This window comes from Podarcis bocagei (genome assembly GCF_964188305.1).
Source record: "Podarcis bocagei genome assembly, chromosome: 4".
In the NCBI taxonomy this organism is placed as follows: Eukaryota; Metazoa; Chordata; class Lepidosauria; order Squamata; family Lacertidae; genus Podarcis; species Podarcis bocagei.
The window spans coordinates 4,416,824-4,433,548 of record NC_138128.1 but is presented as its reverse complement, the minus strand read 5'-3'; the positions used below and the strand labels follow the sequence as shown (position 1 = coordinate 4,433,548).

The 16,725-nt window shown below is 49.5% G+C and overlaps 1 protein-coding gene across 5 annotated transcripts in view; it reads right to left on the bottom strand.

Moving 5' to 3' along the window:
- The window catches only part of ARMC9 (armadillo repeat containing 9), a 98,275-nt gene that overhangs the window by 34,300 nt on the left and 47,250 nt on the right, over window positions 1-16,725 (bottom strand). For all 5 annotated transcript variants that reach the window (XM_081190156.1, XM_081190158.1, XM_081190157.1 and 2 more), the window contains 4 exons: window positions 15,846-15,985; window positions 15,062-15,138; window positions 10,088-10,162; window positions 4,378-4,468 (listed from right to left, as the gene is read on the bottom strand). In XM_081190156.1, coding sequence (XP_081046282.1) covers window positions 4,378-4,468; window positions 10,088-10,162; window positions 15,062-15,138; window positions 15,846-15,985 — 383 coding nt within the window. The remainder of the gene's footprint in view (window positions 1-4,377; window positions 4,469-10,087; window positions 10,163-15,061; window positions 15,139-15,845; window positions 15,986-16,725) is intronic.

The window sequence follows — 16,725 nt, the reverse complement described above, 5'->3', positions numbered from 1 at the left end:
AGCAGACAGATGCAACCTTTCTCTTGCAGAACAGTGCTTGGGGCAACAGCAGAACTGCAGTGAGTAGCAGCTTGGTGACATTCCTCCTGGCAAACCTCCAGGGGAGAGGGTTTAAAACAACAACAACATCCAAGAACAGCCACATAAAACTTGAAATCATGATAAGCATCGCTCCCTTTGGGACACTGGCATTTGCAAGGAGGAATGCTGCCAAGCTGCTGCTTCTTGTCCAAGGTTTTTCAGGTAAGAGAAAGACTGACCCTCTGCTGCCTTCTTATAAGAAGAGCCCGTTGAGTCAGGCCAATGGCCCGTCCAGTCCAGCATCCTGTTCTCAGATGACCATCTGTCAGGGCTGCCTCAGGTCTCAGCACACAAAAGACCAACGCCAAGTTCTTCTTATATACAAGGATGTTTATTGCAGTTCATTATTGGTTCCACAACCGAGGCGCGCAGCCCCGCGTCTCTTAGCCTTAGACGTTAGAAGTCCCCTCTGAATCGGTCCCTCCCCTACACCAGTTTAATAAGCTAACGCTGCTCCACCTTTTTCTCTCTTTCCTTTTCCGCAGGGTCTTTCTGCCCGCCGGGGTTCCTCCCCTCCTGGATTCTCCTGAAGCGGAGTCTCCAGACTGCTCCTGCCCCCTCCTGCGGGCTTTGGGACCTGGCCCCTCCTCCTCCGGGCTCCCTGTTCTTCCGCGCGCCTCCTCATTTGAACTTGGCGCGCGCGCCCAACCTCTGACCTTCCTTTTGACAGTTATGCTACTCCCCTCACTGCCCTCCTCCTCTTCCGGGAGAACGGCTTGCTCTGATCCCTCCCCTTTGTCTGTCACCGGAGCTGCTCCCTCTGACACACTGGAACCTCCCCCCCCCTTCGCTGCGCTCTGGTGGGGAGGCTGGCCCTGATTCCCAGCTGCCGCTTTGGGGTCCCCTGCTGGCCCCCCGCTCCTGACACTTTCCCCCTGGGGCTCCCCTTGCCCTTACCACAGGCGCCCCCTTCTGGGAATCCTCTGATTCGCTGGAGAGACTCATGGAATCCCTTGCGTCATTGCTATCCTCTTCCTCGCTGTCCTGGGATTCCTCTCCATCGCTCTCCATTTCCTGCCTTCCCTGTGCCTCTGTCCCTGTACCCCTGACACCATCCAACCTCTGCTTAAAAACCTCCAATGAAGGAGAGTCCACTGCTATCAGGTGCTGATGTGGTTGCTCGGGAGCAAACAAGCAAGACTCCAACCTGTCTTTCCCAGGCTTTATTATCTGTACAAACTACCGTATTTTTGCCCTATAGGACGCACTGGCCCATAGGACGCACCTCCTTTTTGGGGGGGGGAAATGAATTAAAAAAAATTATTTCCCCCCCAGCCGTGGGGCTGGGGCGGGGGAAGCCCGGGCTTCCCCCGCCCCCAGAACAGGCTGCTATCTGCAAGCCTTGCGAGCTCGCGGCAACTCCCGCCGGGCTCGCAAGGCTTGCAGACACCTGCGCGAAGCACCGGGCGCCCTCCGGAGGGCGCCCCGTGCTCCAGGCAGCAGGCTGCTATCCGCAGCCTAGGGAGCCCTGCAGGAACTCCCGTGGGCTCCCCAGGCTTGCTGATAGCTTCTGAAGCCTGGAGAGCGAGAGGGGTTGGTGCGCACCGACCCCTCTCGCTCTCCAAGCTTCAGCAAAAGCCTGCATTCGCCCCATAGGACGCACACAGATTTCCCCTTCATTTTTGGAGGGGAAAAAGTGCGTCCTATGGGGCGAAAAATACAAAATACAGTATTTACAGTGCAGAGTGTCGCAAGTCCATGTCTGCTCAGTCGCTAGTAGACTCTGGGAGTGGGCGGTCCTTATACTTTCCCCAGCATAACAGCCATGTGACCCCCAACCTTCTCCTCCTCTCTCTGCGCCGAAGACTACTGCGCAGAACGGGCGCTGGCAAAGGGGGACTCGCCTCCCCTCCGCTTTGCTCAGACTCAGTGTTGAGGCTCTCCCTAGCATCTTCTGATCCTTGCACCCCTCCCCACTGGAGGTGTGGCTTCCCTCCTCGCCAGAGGAAGAACTACTTCGCAAGACCTTCGGAGGCTCCCTGTAACACAACTGCCCTTCCACCTCTCGCCTCTGAGCTGATGGCAGTTCCCTGACAACTGCCTTCCAAGAAAGTCCATTCCACTGTCAAACAGCTCACTGAGGAGATTTCACCCCTCCCATATCCAAGAATCTGCTGATGTTCTCTGCTGATTCTCCAGAAAGGAGGGGGCGGTTTCTGCTCTCTACTTATTCCGCTCCAGCCTCACATCAAAGAGAGAGAGAGAGACTGAGTGTTAGAGAGAGATCATGTGTATAGATAAGGTTGCTGCTAAGAGCAGCTGCAGACACTCAGTGCAGTTCAGCATTTTCGCTTAGACCTCATTTAGCTCTGTACATAGTTGTGTATTATAGTTGTAGATAGAATAAAAGAATATATTCTACAGAGCTGCTCTGCGAGTCGTTTATGCTCTGTTATACTCTGCTGTACTCTGCTGTGCGACGACTGTCTTCTTGTTGGAGTGAATCCGGTGCTCACAACTCTAAGCTGTGAGTCCACAGCACTTTGACCTGTTCCTGTGCAGAAGGTGGTCTCTGGAAGTGCTGCCCAGCTTGCCTAGCCCAGTCAGGGCTGAAGTGTGTGAGTCCAGTTGGTTTCACTGGCTCAAGGGCAATGCTGACACTCATGCCATCAGAAAGTTCTTCCTAATATTTAATGTTCCTAATATATGTGTGCTACTAGATGAGTGTTTATTGAGAGAAGGGTGCTCTCAGTTAAGTTTTAAAAAAAAACACATTTATAGTAACTCAACAACCTGTTTATCGCAGTAAGATCTTGCCTGTAAGTACTCTTAAGACACCTAACCCCTCCGTAATTTGTAATCTAAATGTATTTGCAAGCGGAGAAATGACTAGCTGAGTCACAATACAGTTCAGCTCACAGCTAGTGGCTATTTTGATCGTGGCCAAACTATAGTATTCAAGCACATTGCTGCAAAATTTCCACTGATATGTTAAATGAATCGTGCTCTGCAGCTGACCACACAGAACAATCACGTGACTGCCTCATGATGGGCTGAAAGGCGACAGAGATGAAATTGCCATGCTAAAAGCTGCAATACTAATTCACTTACTAAGAAGTAAGTCTGGCTGAAATAAGTGGGCCTTATTCATGAGTAAACACAATTACTGCGATGCTGTAAGGCTGCAATCATAAGCACAATTACTTGGAAGTAAGCGCCAATGAACTCAGTGGAGTTTACCTGCAAGTGAACAGGTTTAGGAAAATGCTGCCAGGCTGCAATCATCTGGAAGTCTTTCCAAATGAAATCAGTGGGGTTTACTTCTATGTATACGTGGTTATCATTGCAAGGGTTGTGTGAATTGATCCTAGAAGACGCACCTTCTGTTTCAGCTTTAAAACATCTGCTGAAAAAGTTTCTATTCCAGGGGAGATCAGGTAAGTTTAAGAAACATGTTGCCAACAACCCATTTGTTTTAAGTCTATTTCCATTAGGCTTATGCAGGGAATTAAAAGCACGTATTTTATGCAGGGAATTAAAAGCACGTATTTTATTTTATTTCATTTCTATACCCGAAGGTCTCAGGGTGGTTCACATAAAGGACCACATACATAAAATCAAAATACAAACAACAACCCAGTAAAGAAGAAAAAAAAAAACACCCTGAAAAGAGCCAGCATTTCAAAAAGGTTATAGGATGTAGATCAGGTCAGGCAAAGGCCTGGTTAGAAAGGAACCTTTTCGTCTGGCACCTAAAGGTGTATAGTGAAGGTGCCTGGCGAACTTCCCTGGGCAAGTTCCATAATATTTCCATAACAGCTAGCTGATTTCTGATCTTAACATTTTAAATGTTTTTTTACTGCATGATTTTGCATAAAATTATAAAGACTTATGATTTTTAAAAAATGAATACAGTGGTGCCTCGCAAGACGAAAATAATCCATTCCGCGAGTCTCTTCGTCTAGCGGTTTTTTCGTCTTGCGAAGCAACCCTATTAGCGGCTTAGCGCTATTAGCGGCTTAGCGGCTATTAAAGGCTTAGCGGCTAAAAGGCTATTAGTGGCTTAGCGGCTTAGAAAAAGGGGGGAGCGGAAAAAAACCGGAACACTCGCAAGACGTTTTCGTCTTGCGAAGCAAGCCCATAGGGAAATTCGTCTTGCGAAGCTGCTCAAAAACGGAAAACCCTTTCGTCTAGCGGGGCACCACTGTAGTGGTATATAAACATTTTTATAAAGACTGGTGCTCTCGGTCTGAAACCCCTTAGCCTGCCTTCACTTCTTCCAGTCCTTTGCCTGAGAGCAACAAAAGCTTTTTAATAAAGATTTTCAGCCCAGATGCGACTGTGTGTCCCTCTGACCTGATTTAAGCTGCTTGATAATAAACTCAATCTGCTGGATCATATCAGCATTTCCTTCCTCGATGTAGCAGCGCAGAATGTCTTCCATTTCCTGGACGGGTTGGAAAACAGAGCTGTGTCAGTGGATCATATGGGTGACCTCAGCAAAGGGTCATTTCACTGGTTTGTTTAGCTTCAGAAAAGAACGTTGCGGTGGGAGAGCTGTGCCCAACTGCAGACATTCTGTTCTCTCCATCCCCCAGAGCAGTGCCTGGCCATGGGAGGGAAAAAGCCTTCCACAACATCCACAGCAGACATATTTCTGACACCTAAGTCAAACACAGAATGATTTAAGACTGGGTGTGCTGACCCCTGCAATTTCTCCAAATGCGGGAAACTCGACTGCATAATGTGTAATAGTGAAAACTCTCAAACAAATGTGGTTCACAGCTTCTCAAAGTCTTCCATATCTCGCAGAGGCCAAACCAGAACAGTACCCAAATAGCACTTTGGGTAGGGCTTTTTTTCAGCCAGAACTCACCAGAACTCAGTTCCGGCACCTCTCAGGTGGGTGCCACTGCCATTCTAAGAGAACAAGGGAGGTGTTCATGGTGAGTTCTGGCACCTCTTTTTCTAGAAAAATAACACTGCATACAGGAACTTATTAAAAGTCACCAAGTAGCAAGTTAGCCTTTAGCTGCTCCTAATACAAGTATAGTATTAGGTATTGTATCCCATTTGTCCTCACTGCCCTGTCGTGGCGAAGGGGCTTGAATAACTCAGAGAAGCTATGAGCTATGCCGTGCAGGGCCACCCAAGATGGACAGGTCATAGTGGAGAGTTTTGACCAAACGTGATCCACCCGGAGCAGGAACCAGCAAGCCACTCCAGTACTCCTGCCAAGAAAACTCCATGGACAAAGACAACAGGCATATAAAAGTTATGACGCTGGAAGATGAGCCCCTCAGGTCGGAAGGTGTCCAACATGCTACTGAGGAAGAGCGGAGGACAAGTACAAGTAGATTCAGAGCTGATGAAGCGGCTGGGCCAAAGCCGAAAGGACGCTCAGCTGCGGATATGCCTGGAAGCGAAAGGAAAGTCCAATGCTGTAAAGAAAAATATTGCATAGGAACCTGGAATGTAAGAACCATGAACCTTGGTAAGCTGGGATGTGGTCAAAAATGAGATGGCAAGAATAAATATTGACATCCTGGGCATCAGTGAACTAAAATGGACGGGAATGGGCGAATTCAGTTCGGATAACTATCATATCTACTACTGTGGGCAAGAATCCCGCAAAAGAAATGGAGTGGCCCTCATAGTCAACAAAAGAGTGGCGAAAGCTGTACTGGGATGCAATCTGAAAAATGATAGAATGATCTTGATACGAATCCAAAGCAGACCTTTTAACATCACAGTAATCCAAGTTTATCCACCAACCACTGGTGCTGAAGAAGCTGAAATTGACCAGTTCTATGAAGACTTACAACACCTTATAGAATTGACACCAAAGAAGGATGTTCTTCTCATTATAGGGGATTGGAATGCTAAAGTAGGGAGTCAAGAGATAAAAGGAACAACTGGCAAGTTTGGCCTTGGAATTCAAAACGAAGCAGGGCAAAGGCTAATAGTGTTCTGCCAAGAGAACAAGCTGGTCATCACAAACACTCTTTTCCAACAACACAAGAGACGACTCTACACATGGACACCACCAGATGGGAAGCATTGAAATCAGATTGATTATATTCTCTGCAGCCAAAGATGCAGAAGCTCTAAACAGTCAGCTAAAACAAGACCCAGAGCTGACTGTGGCTCAGATCATCAGCTTCTTATAGCAAAATTCAAGCTTAAAATGAAGAAAGTAGGAAAAACCACTGGGCCGGTAAGAAACAATCAAAATCAAGTCCCTTATGAATACACAGTGGAAGTGAGGAACAAGTTTAAGGATTAAGATTTGGTGGACAGAGTGCCTGAAGAACTATGGATGGAGGCTCATAAAATTCTACAGGAGGCAGCAACAAAAACCATCCCAATGAAAAGGAAATGCAAGAAAGCAAAGTGGCTGTCCAACGAGGCTTTACAAATAGCAGGGGAGAGAAGGCAAGCAAAATGCAAGGGAGATAGTGAAAGATACAGGAAACTGAATGCAGATTTCCAAAAAATAGCAAGGAGAGACAAGAAGGCCTTCTTAAACGAGCAATGCAAAGAAATAGAGGAAACAACAGAATGGGAAAAACCAGAGATCTGTTCAAGAAAATTGGAGATATGAAAGGAACATTTCGTACAAAGATTACCATAATAAAGGACAAAAGTGGTAAGGACCTAACAGAAGCAGAAGACATCAAGAAGAGGTGGCAAGAATACACAGAGGAATTATACCAGAAAGATATGGAAGTCTCATACACCCCAGGTAGTGTGGTTTCTGACCTTGAGCCAGACATCCTGGAGAGTGAAGTCAAATGGGCTATAGAAAGCACTGCAAATAACAAGGCCAGTGGAAGTGATGATATTCCAGCTGAACTATTTAAAATTATAAAAGATGATGCTGTTAAGGTGCTACACTCAATATGCCAGCAGGTTTGGAAAACTCAGCAGTGGTCAGAGGACTGGAGAAGATCAGTCTACATCCCAATCCCAAAAAAGGGCAATGCCAAAGAATGCTCCAACTACCGCACAACTGCACTCATTTCACACGCTAGCAAGGTTATGCTTAAAATTCTACAAGGCAGGCTCAAGCGGTATGTGGACCGAGAACTCCCAGAAGTGCAAGCTGGATTTCGAAGGGGCAGAGGAACCAGAGACCAAATTGCAAACATGCGCTGGATTATGGAGAAAGCTAGAGAGTTCCAGAAAAACATCTACTTCTGCTTCATTGACTATGCAAAAGCCTTTGACTGTGTCAACCACAGCAAACTATGGCAAGTTCTTAAAGAAATGGGAGTGCCTGATCACCTCAACTGTCTCCTGTGAAATCTCTATGAGGGCCAAGAAGCTACAGTTAGAACTGGATATGGAACAACTGATTGGTTCAAAATTGGGAAAGGAGTACGACAAGGCTGTATATTGTCTCTCTGTTTATTAAACTTACAGTGGTGCCTCGCAAGACGAAAAGAATCCGTTCCGCGAGTCTCTTCGTCTTGCGGTTTTTTCGTCTTGCGAAGCAAGCCCATTAGCGGCTTAGCGGATTAGCGCTATTAGCGGCTTAGCGGATCAGCTGATAAGCGGTTTAGCGGATCAGCTGATAAGTGGCTTAGCGGCTTAGCGGATCAGCTGATAAGCGGCTTAGCGGCTTGAGGAAAGGGGGGGAGGGAAAAAACCCCGCAGGAACTCGCAATACATTTTCGTCTTGCGAAGCAAGCCCATAGGAAATTTGTTTTGCGAAGCACCTCCAAAATGGAAAACCCTTTCGTCTAGCGGGTTTTCCATCTTGCGAGGCATTCGTCTTGCGGGGCACCACTGTATATGCAGAATTCATCATGCGAAAGGCTGGGCTCCATGATCACTGCAGATGGTGACAGCAGTCACGAAATTAAAAGACACCTGCTTCTTGGGTGAAAAGCAATGACAAATCTAGACAGCATCTTAAAAAGCAGGGACATCACCTTGCCAACAAAGGTCCGTATAGTTAAAGCTATGGTTTTCCCAGTAGTGATGTATGGAAGTGAGAGCTGGACCATAAAGAAGGCTGATCGCCGAAGAATGGATGCTTTTGAATTATGGTGCTGGAAGAGACTCTTGAGAGTCCCATGGACTGCAAGAAGATCCAACCTCTCCATTCTTAAGGAAATCAGCCCTGAGTGCTCCCTGGAAGGACAGATCCTGAAGCTGAGGCTCCAAGACTTTGGCCACTTCACGAGAAGAGAAGCCTCCCTGGAAAAGACCCTGAAGTTGAGAAAGATGGAGGGCACAAGGAGAAGGGGACGACAGAGGACAACATGGTTGGACAGTGTTCTTGAAGCTACCAGCATGAGTTTGACCAAACTGCGGGAGGCAGTGGAAGACAGGAGTGCCTGGCGTGCTCTGGTCCATGGGGTCATGAAGAGTCGGACACGACTAAACAACTAAACAACTAAACAACAACAACATCCCATTTGTCCATTAGGGAGGAAAAATCCAAACATGTCTGCTTGCATTTTTTGCCTATTAGAAGTTGCCAAGCCAATAATAAGATTCTCTTCTAAATTAAGAACATCAAAGCTTCTCCTGGGGAGATTCTTCCATCTTTCCTTCTCAAGTGATACAGGATGAGTTGATGGTGAGTAGCAATTTAAAAACAAAGCCATTTGATCCACCAATTTAAAAACCCTGCTGCAGTGTGTTCTCAGATAGCTTTTTAGAATAGGCTAGGGGAGATAAGATAAGAATCACAGGCAAGAACACAAACATCCATCAGGCTTGCACTTAAAATGGATTTCGCATAATGGCACAGACCCAGAGTGAGAGCTAGCACAAATCAGAACAGATACCAGCTTTTGTTGGGCTGTTTAGTTGTGGTGGATTGTTATCTCCCACCAAAACATTTCTGCAGAAGGCAATTCATCACCTCTTCCCATTCAGCAAGACCAACTTACAAGGATGGCGTACTGCCTCTTTCACAATGCCCTGCAGTTCCATTAAAGCCCTAATTTAACACAGATAACTTCTTGCAAGGGATGGAACTGATTCAGCCTACACCATTCTGGGACCTTGCAAATGCTCCTTAGGAAGCAGCTGGCAAAACTCATCCTTGGCCCAAGCCCACTGGTCTTTCTCCATTGTCCTGAGCAGCACTGCTGCAGCTGCTGGCAACACGCTCAGATCCTAAGTGGACAGAGCACCAGAACATGGAAGATCAACACTGCTGATGGGTCTCAGGCTTTGAGGTCATGGCTTGTGTTCAGAAAAAGGAGAGAGAGAAACAGAATGCCAACTCAGGTGTGCTTTCGTTGTCATTTTGCTATGCATTTACTGAAAGAACTACCATCCCTGGGAAGGCCCATATACCTGGAGGGTGGGACCCCCCCCCCCCAAAGATGTGCTTTATTTTGGTTGCAATCTGATGTGCACATACTTAGAAGAAAAACCCAGTGACAATCAACTCAAAGGTACTCCCTGCTGGGTAAACTTACTTCAAACAAAGCTGTTAATTATCAATAGATGGTCCACTTGCAGTTCTGAGCAATGAAGGAAACAAATTCCCACAGGCATCTTGATGTCCAGCATGAGAAAAGATTGCTGGACTGGATGAGCCTTCGATCTTATCCATCAGAGATATTCTGAATGTTAAAGGGACAAGGTGGAGAGCTCTGGGATTTGGAGTAAGTGAAAGGACAGATCCGTAGTAAGCATAGCTAACTCACTGGGAATGGGTACCCATTAAGGAAGACCTTAATACAGAATGTGTGGATTAACCAAGTAGTTGCTCTGGAAATTACCATGGATGTAATTTGAATTTCCCTTAAAAAGTAGCATGGGATCACATCATGGGGAAACAGCACCCATGCTACTGGGGGCATAGTATCATTCTGTCAGCACACCCACGAAGGAGGGGGCTGAGATCTCCTTCAGAAACCAAGTATCCCATTGAGGCATGAGACCTTTTCAAGGAAGGAAAAAATACAACTTAAAAGCTAAGTATTGCAACTGAAAGTGAGGCAATTATTAGGAAATCCTAGCTTTCTCTCATTCACTGCTGCTGACTTAGCCCCTTGCCTTGTTTAGAGCAAATAAACATCAGCCCAGGCTCTCTCACCATTGCTCGAGCTTCTTCTCGTATGGATGGAATAGCGAGGATGCTGTAAAGTGCCCCATTCACGTACGGATGAATCTGCAAATGAAAAGCAATGTATAAGCCCATTTCCCACCACCTGAGACACTGTCTAATGCTCATCCTCTCCCTCTTCTGTCCCACCTCCCCTCAAGAACCACATCTTCAGCAATGCCTTTCCAAGCTGCCCTGCACCTTCGCTTGTTCTTCCTTAACTCACCATGTAGTATTATAGCTAAAAGTGCAATGTACAAGCCAGGAAGTCCCCAGGTCATATTTCACTTCCACCATTAACTCAATTGGAGACCTTAGGCAAGCCAACCTCTCTGAGTCTCTATCCCCAAGGTGCAATTTGGAGGGATTAAGCCTGACCTACCTTGCAAAGATGTATAAGATCAGAATACAAAGAATAAGTTAAGAATATGAAACCCTTTGAATACGAAACACTATCCATTTTAGTCATGAGAAGTGTTCTCAAAGCCGCTTAAATAAAAAGTGAACACATCATAAAAACACACCAATAAAAAATAATCATGTTTCCTGTCGCAATTGAACTGACTTATCTACAAAGACCTAAATGGCTTGTGACCAGGATGCTTAAAAGACTGTCACTACCACCTGACCCTTGTCATTCACCAAGGCGGTGGTTCTCAAACTTTCTTCTCTGGGCCACACTTTCAGAAAACAATTTGCTTGTGCTACACCCAGCTTTTTTATTGATAAAGAAATATATTGGGAAACAAAACAAAAAACACCCGCTAGCAGTGCTTCATTTATAACACAGAACACAACTATTTTATAGGACACCCAGAAAGTATAAAACAATTTAGCTACATAAGAACAGGAATCATTCTCAAAGTACATGTATGCACCTTAAGTATGTACACAAATGCAATGAGAGTTGTGAGCTTGATTTTGCTGGGAAATCTCATTTATATATCAGGTCTAATTTGAGACAAACAAACTCTCATCTCCTCATCGACACAAAGAGGCCTTTCTCTTTTCTGATATTTCACATTTGTCAAGTTGAAAGTACCGTATTTTTCGCCCCATAAGACGCACCGGCCCATAAGACGCACCTAGATTTTAGGGGGGGAAATGAAGGAAAAAATTTTTATTTCCCCCCCAGGTGCGCTGCGCTACACCAGGAGCTTGGGGCGTGCGGAGCTCAGCGCGCCCCAAGCTTCTGCGTGCCGGCAAGGTCTCCGCTAGCGTGGGAGAGCCGGCGCCTCTCCCAGGGCTAGCGGACCCCTGCGCTAATCCAGAAGCTTGGGGCGTGCTGAGGTCAGCGCGCCCCAAGCTTCTGCATGCCGGCAAGCAGTCCGCTGCCGCCCCAAGCCTTGCGCACCCGGCGGGACCTCCTGCCGGGTGCGGGAGGCTTGGGGCGGCAGCGGACTGCTTGCCGGCATGCAGAAGCTTGGGGCGCGCTGACCTCAGCACGCCCCAAGCTTCTAGGTGCGCGCAAGCAGTCCGCTGCCGCCCCAAGCCTTGCGCACCCGGCGGGACCTCCTGCCGGGTGCGGGAGGCTTGGGGCGGCAGCGGACTGCTTGCCGGCATGCAGAAGCTTGGGGCGCGCTGACCTCAGCGCGCCCCAAGCTTCTAGGTGCGCGCAAGCAGTCCGCTGCCGCCCCAAGCCTTGCGCACCCTGCCTTCAGGGCGCCCGACGCTCCGAGAAGCAGGCTGCTATCCGCAGCCTAGACATCCCTGCGGGTCCTCCCACAGGGCTGCCTGGGCGGCGGAATTGTTCCCGAAGCGTCGGGCACTCTGCCTTCAGGGCGCCCGACGCTCCGAGAAGCAGGCTGCTATCCGCAGCCTAGGCAACCCTGCGGGACCTCCCACAGGGCTGCCTGGGCTGCGGAATGGTTCCCGAAGCGTCGGGCGCTCTGCCTTCAGGGCGCTCGACGCTGCGAGAAGCAGGCTGCTATCCGCAGCCTAGGCAGCCCTGTGGGACCTCCCACAGGGCTGCCTGGGCTGCGGAATGGTTCCCGAAGCGTCGGGCGCTCTGCCTTCAGGGCGCTCGACGCTGCGAGAAGCAGGCTGCTATCCGCAGCCTAGGCAGCCCTGTGGGACCTCCCACAGGGCTGCCTGGGCTGCGGAATGGTTCCCGAAGCGTCGGGCGCTCTGCCTTCAGGGCGCCCGACGCTGCGAGAAGCAGGCTGCTATCCGCAGCCTAGGCAGCCCTGTGGGACCTCCCACAGGGCTGCCTGGGCTGCGGAATGGTTCCCGAAGCGTCGGGCGCTCTGCCTTCAGGGCGCTCGACGCTGCGAGAAGCAGGCTGCTATCCGCAGCCTAGGCAGCCCTGTGGGACCTCCCACAGGGCTGCCTGGGCTGCGGAATGGTTCCCGAAGCGTCGGGCGCTCTGCCTTCAGGGCGCTCGACGCTGCGAGAAGCAGGCTGCTATCCGCAGCCTAGGCAGCCCTGTGGGACCTCCCACAGGGCTGCCTGGGCTGCGGAATGGTTCCCGAAGCGTCGGGCGCTCTGCCTTCAGGGCGCTCGACGCTGCGAGAAGCAGGCTGCTATCCGCAGCCTAGGCAGCCCTGTGGGACCTCCCACAGGGCTGCCTGGGCTGCGGAATTGTTCCCGAAGCGTCGGGCGCTCGACGCTGCGAGAAGCAGGCTGCTATCCGCAGCCTAGGCAGCCCTGTGGGACCTCCCACAGGGCTGCCTGGGCTGCGGAATTGTTCCCGAAGCGTCGGGCGCTCTGCCTTCAGGGCGCTCGACGCTGCGAGAAGCAGGCTGCTATCCGCAGCCTAGGCAGCCCTGTGGGACCTCCCACAGGGCTGCCTGGGCGGCGGAATGGTTCCCGAAGCGTCGGGCGCTCTGCCTTCAGGGCGCCCGACGCTGCGAGAAGCAGGCTGCTATCCGCAGCCTAGGCAGCCCTGTGGGACCTCCCACAGGGCTGCCTGGGCGGCGGAATGGTTCCCGAAGCGTCGGGCGCTCTGCCTTCAGGGCGCTCGACGCTGCGAGAAGCAGGCTGCTATCCGCAGCCTAGGCAGCCCTGCGGGACCTCCCACAGGGCTGCCTGGGCGGCGGAATTGTTCCCGAAGCGTCGGGCGCTCTGCCTTCAGGGCGCTCGACGCTGCGAGAAGCAGGCTGCTATCCGCAGCCTAGGCAACCCTGTGGGACCTCCCACAGGGCTGCCTGGGCGGCGGAATGGTTCCCGAAGCGTCGGGCGCTCTGCCTTCAGGGCGCTCGACGCTGCGAGAAGCAGGCTGCTATCCGCAGCCTAGGCAGCCCTGCGGGACCTCCCACAGGGCTGCCTGGGCGGCGGAATTGTTCCCGAAGCGTCGGGCGCTCTGCCTTCAGGGCGCTCGACGCTGCGAGAAGCAGGCTGCTATCCGCAGCCTAGGCAGCCCTGTGGGACCTCCCACAGGGCTGCCTGGGCGGCGGAATGGTTCCCGAAGCGTCGGGCGCTCTGCCTTCAGGGCGCTCGACGCTGCGAGAAGCAGGCTGCTATCCGCAGCCTAGGCAGCCCTGTGGGACCTCCCACAGGGCTGCCTGGGCGGCGGAATGGTTCCCGAAGCGTCGGGCGCTCTGCCTTCAGGGCGCTCGACGCTCCGAGAAGCAGGCTGCTATCCGCAGCCTAGGCAACCCTGCGGGACCTCCCACAGGGCTGCCTGGGCGGCGGAATTGTTCCCGAAGCGTCGGGCGCTCTGCCTTCAGGGCGCCCGACGCTCCAAGAAGCAGGCTGCTATCCGCAGCCTAGGCAACCCTGTGGGACCTCCCACAGGGCTGCCTGGGCGGCGGATATCTTCCTGAAGCCTGGAGAGCGAGAGGGGTCGGTGCGCACCGACCCCTCTCGCTCTTCAAGCTTCAGCGAAAGCCTGCATTCGCCCCATAAGACGCACCCAGATTTTCCCTTCATTTTTGGAGGGGAAAAAGTGCGTCTTATGGGGCGAAAAATACGGTACTTGTTCACAACAGTATGTCTTGGAAAACTGCAAAAGAATAGCCAATGCTCATGAAGAGAGGCGTGGATACTATACGATACGTCATTGAAATGATCAATTTTTTCTTTGATTGCCCTTGAATCTTCCCGCCATCTTCTCCTGCCAAACCAGTGTGGTGCAGCACACCCTTTGAGAACCACTGCACCGAAGTTAGGTGGAGAGGCCCTTCGGCATGTCCTGCCACCATCTAAAGCAGTAGTGGCCAAACTTGGCCTTCCAGCAGTTGTTGGACTACAACTCCCATCATCCCTAGCTAACAGGACCAGTGGTCAGGGATGATGGGAACTGTAGTCCCAAAACAGCTGGAGGGCCAAGTTTGGCCACCACTGGTCTAAAGCGTGGTTGACGGGAAGGAAGGATACTGTTTTCCACCACTGAACCCAGGCTGTGGAATTCTTTGCTCCACAAGAGTTCTCCAGTCATACAGTTCCAGGTACAAAGGCAATCTTCTCCATACCGGAGCCCGCCAGCTGTTTTGGACTGCAGTTCCCATCAGCGGCTGCCACCAAGGCGCTGCTGCTATTAATGCAATACTTTCAGTTTGCAAATTGCCCTCCAAAGCCATGGAAGCAGGTGTCTCTGTGTCCTGACAACTCCAGATGCTGAGATCTGGAATCGTGAGAGCAACATGTTGGTTTCTGCAGAAGGACCGCATGACACAGAGCGTTGTGACTCGGGGTCAGAGAGATACTTTGAAGATAATTCCAGGAACTGGCAGTCTGGAATCCAAATGGGCTTGGTAAGAACGATACAGCTGTCTGACATTTCTTACTTTTTCTGTTACCCTTTGAGAATTCTAAAAAGAGGGTGGAGGGGAAAGAAGACTGCCTTTGCAGAGTCCAGATAATTTCCCAAGATGAAGAACTTCAATTCCCCACCAAGGTATTTTCAGAAACAGTCACACACCCAGGTTTTTATTTGCAATAAATATGTTCTGTTTTGATTTCTAAAAGTGTTTTATCTTTGCCTCCTTCCTTCTTTATACCTGCAAGTATTAGCTATAAAATTACCTCGTGGTTCTCGTGGCCAAGGAGATCTGAGAGAACTTTGAGTACCTCGTTTGCAATGTTCACACACATTTTCTTCCCTGTGGAGGTTCAAAACACAGAGACAAAATACCATCGAGTCAAAAGCATTCCTTAGAAGAAGATGGCATTTTGATTTCCCCCAGACCCATTCATATGACCTGGCTACCCTTCGAGATCTTAACTGCCTTGAGTCCCTGTCAGGGAAAAATGGGAGGTATAAATAAATATATAAGAAGTAGAAGACAAAGAAGAAGAATTAACGGCACAACCTTTGGGATTTTTGAGATTTAGACCAGGAAGAGCCTGATGGATCAGGCCAAGTTACAGGGAACCAGGCAGAGGGCCTTCTTGGTAGTGGCACCCGCCCTGTGGAACACCCTCCCACCAGATGTCAAAGAGAACAACAACTATCAGACTTTTAGAAGACATCTGAAGGCAGCCCTGTTTAGGGAAGCTTTTAATGTTTGATGCATTACTGTATTTTAATATTTGGTTGGAAGCCGCCCGGAGTGGCTGGGGAAGTCCAGCCAGATGAGTGGGGTATAATAATAATAATAATAATAATAATAATAATAATAATTATTATTATTATTATTATTATTATTATTATTATTATTATTATTTATTATTTATACCCCACCCATCTGGCTGGGCTTCCCCAGCCACTCTGGGCGGCTTCCAAAAGAATATTAAAATACTATAATACTATAAAAAGGTCTCCCATCCCCGCTGCACGTAATATTTCCTTACACGAACTGAAAGATACCTGAGCTCCGAAGGCAGAGGTTCATGAGCAAGGCTACAGAGTAGGCCAAAGTATAATCGGACATGCTGTCTGTATCTTTGAGTGCATCCACCAACCACAGGATAAGCCCATCTTTGATCATAGTCGACTGCAGAGCCCGCCTGGGAATTCAAAGACAGCGACAAACGTTTGTTTGCTGATTATTCTTAATAATCAATTCATAATCTCTGTGAGAATGGGATGCTGAGGTAGGTGGGCCTCTGACCCGATCCTGCGGGCCTCCTCTTAACATTCAAAAATCTGCCACTTGAAATCCATCACCTCCACTTAGCTTGCATCCAATGAGAAAATTTGCAAGATACAATCTCCTGGAATAACTAATTTGTGGCACATTGTGATCCCATCGCACATGAAGCATTTCACAAGACTGCTCAGTATGCTAACTGCAGGAAAAGCCAGCTCGTGATGCCTTAAACTGTGTACAAAGTGGTCCCATGAAATAGCCCTAAATCAGTTATCAGGGTGAGAAGAAGGAACCCAGAAGGAAAGTTGGGGCTTTTTTCCTGTTTTTAAGCTACGAAGCCATAAATAGTCCCGATAGCAAGGCAGTTAATGTTTCACTCCCTTCTTTATGCCTCTGTCGCTCTCACCCCTTTCTTCAAATGCTAAAATAAACCATGACCCATAAAAAGAGCTAATGAAGGTTATTTCATTTATGGTTATTGCAGCAGCTGGTACTGCTGGGGCCTATTTTCTCCTTTCTCCAGACAGACCCTTGGCTTATTTAACTCTTTCCTCACCCAGCTTACTCTGCTTGGCGTAAGGTGCCACCAGTGGACACTTGCCAATTACTCAAAACTCAATGTAATCTGTATGCACCTGACCTAACATATTCCCCCCA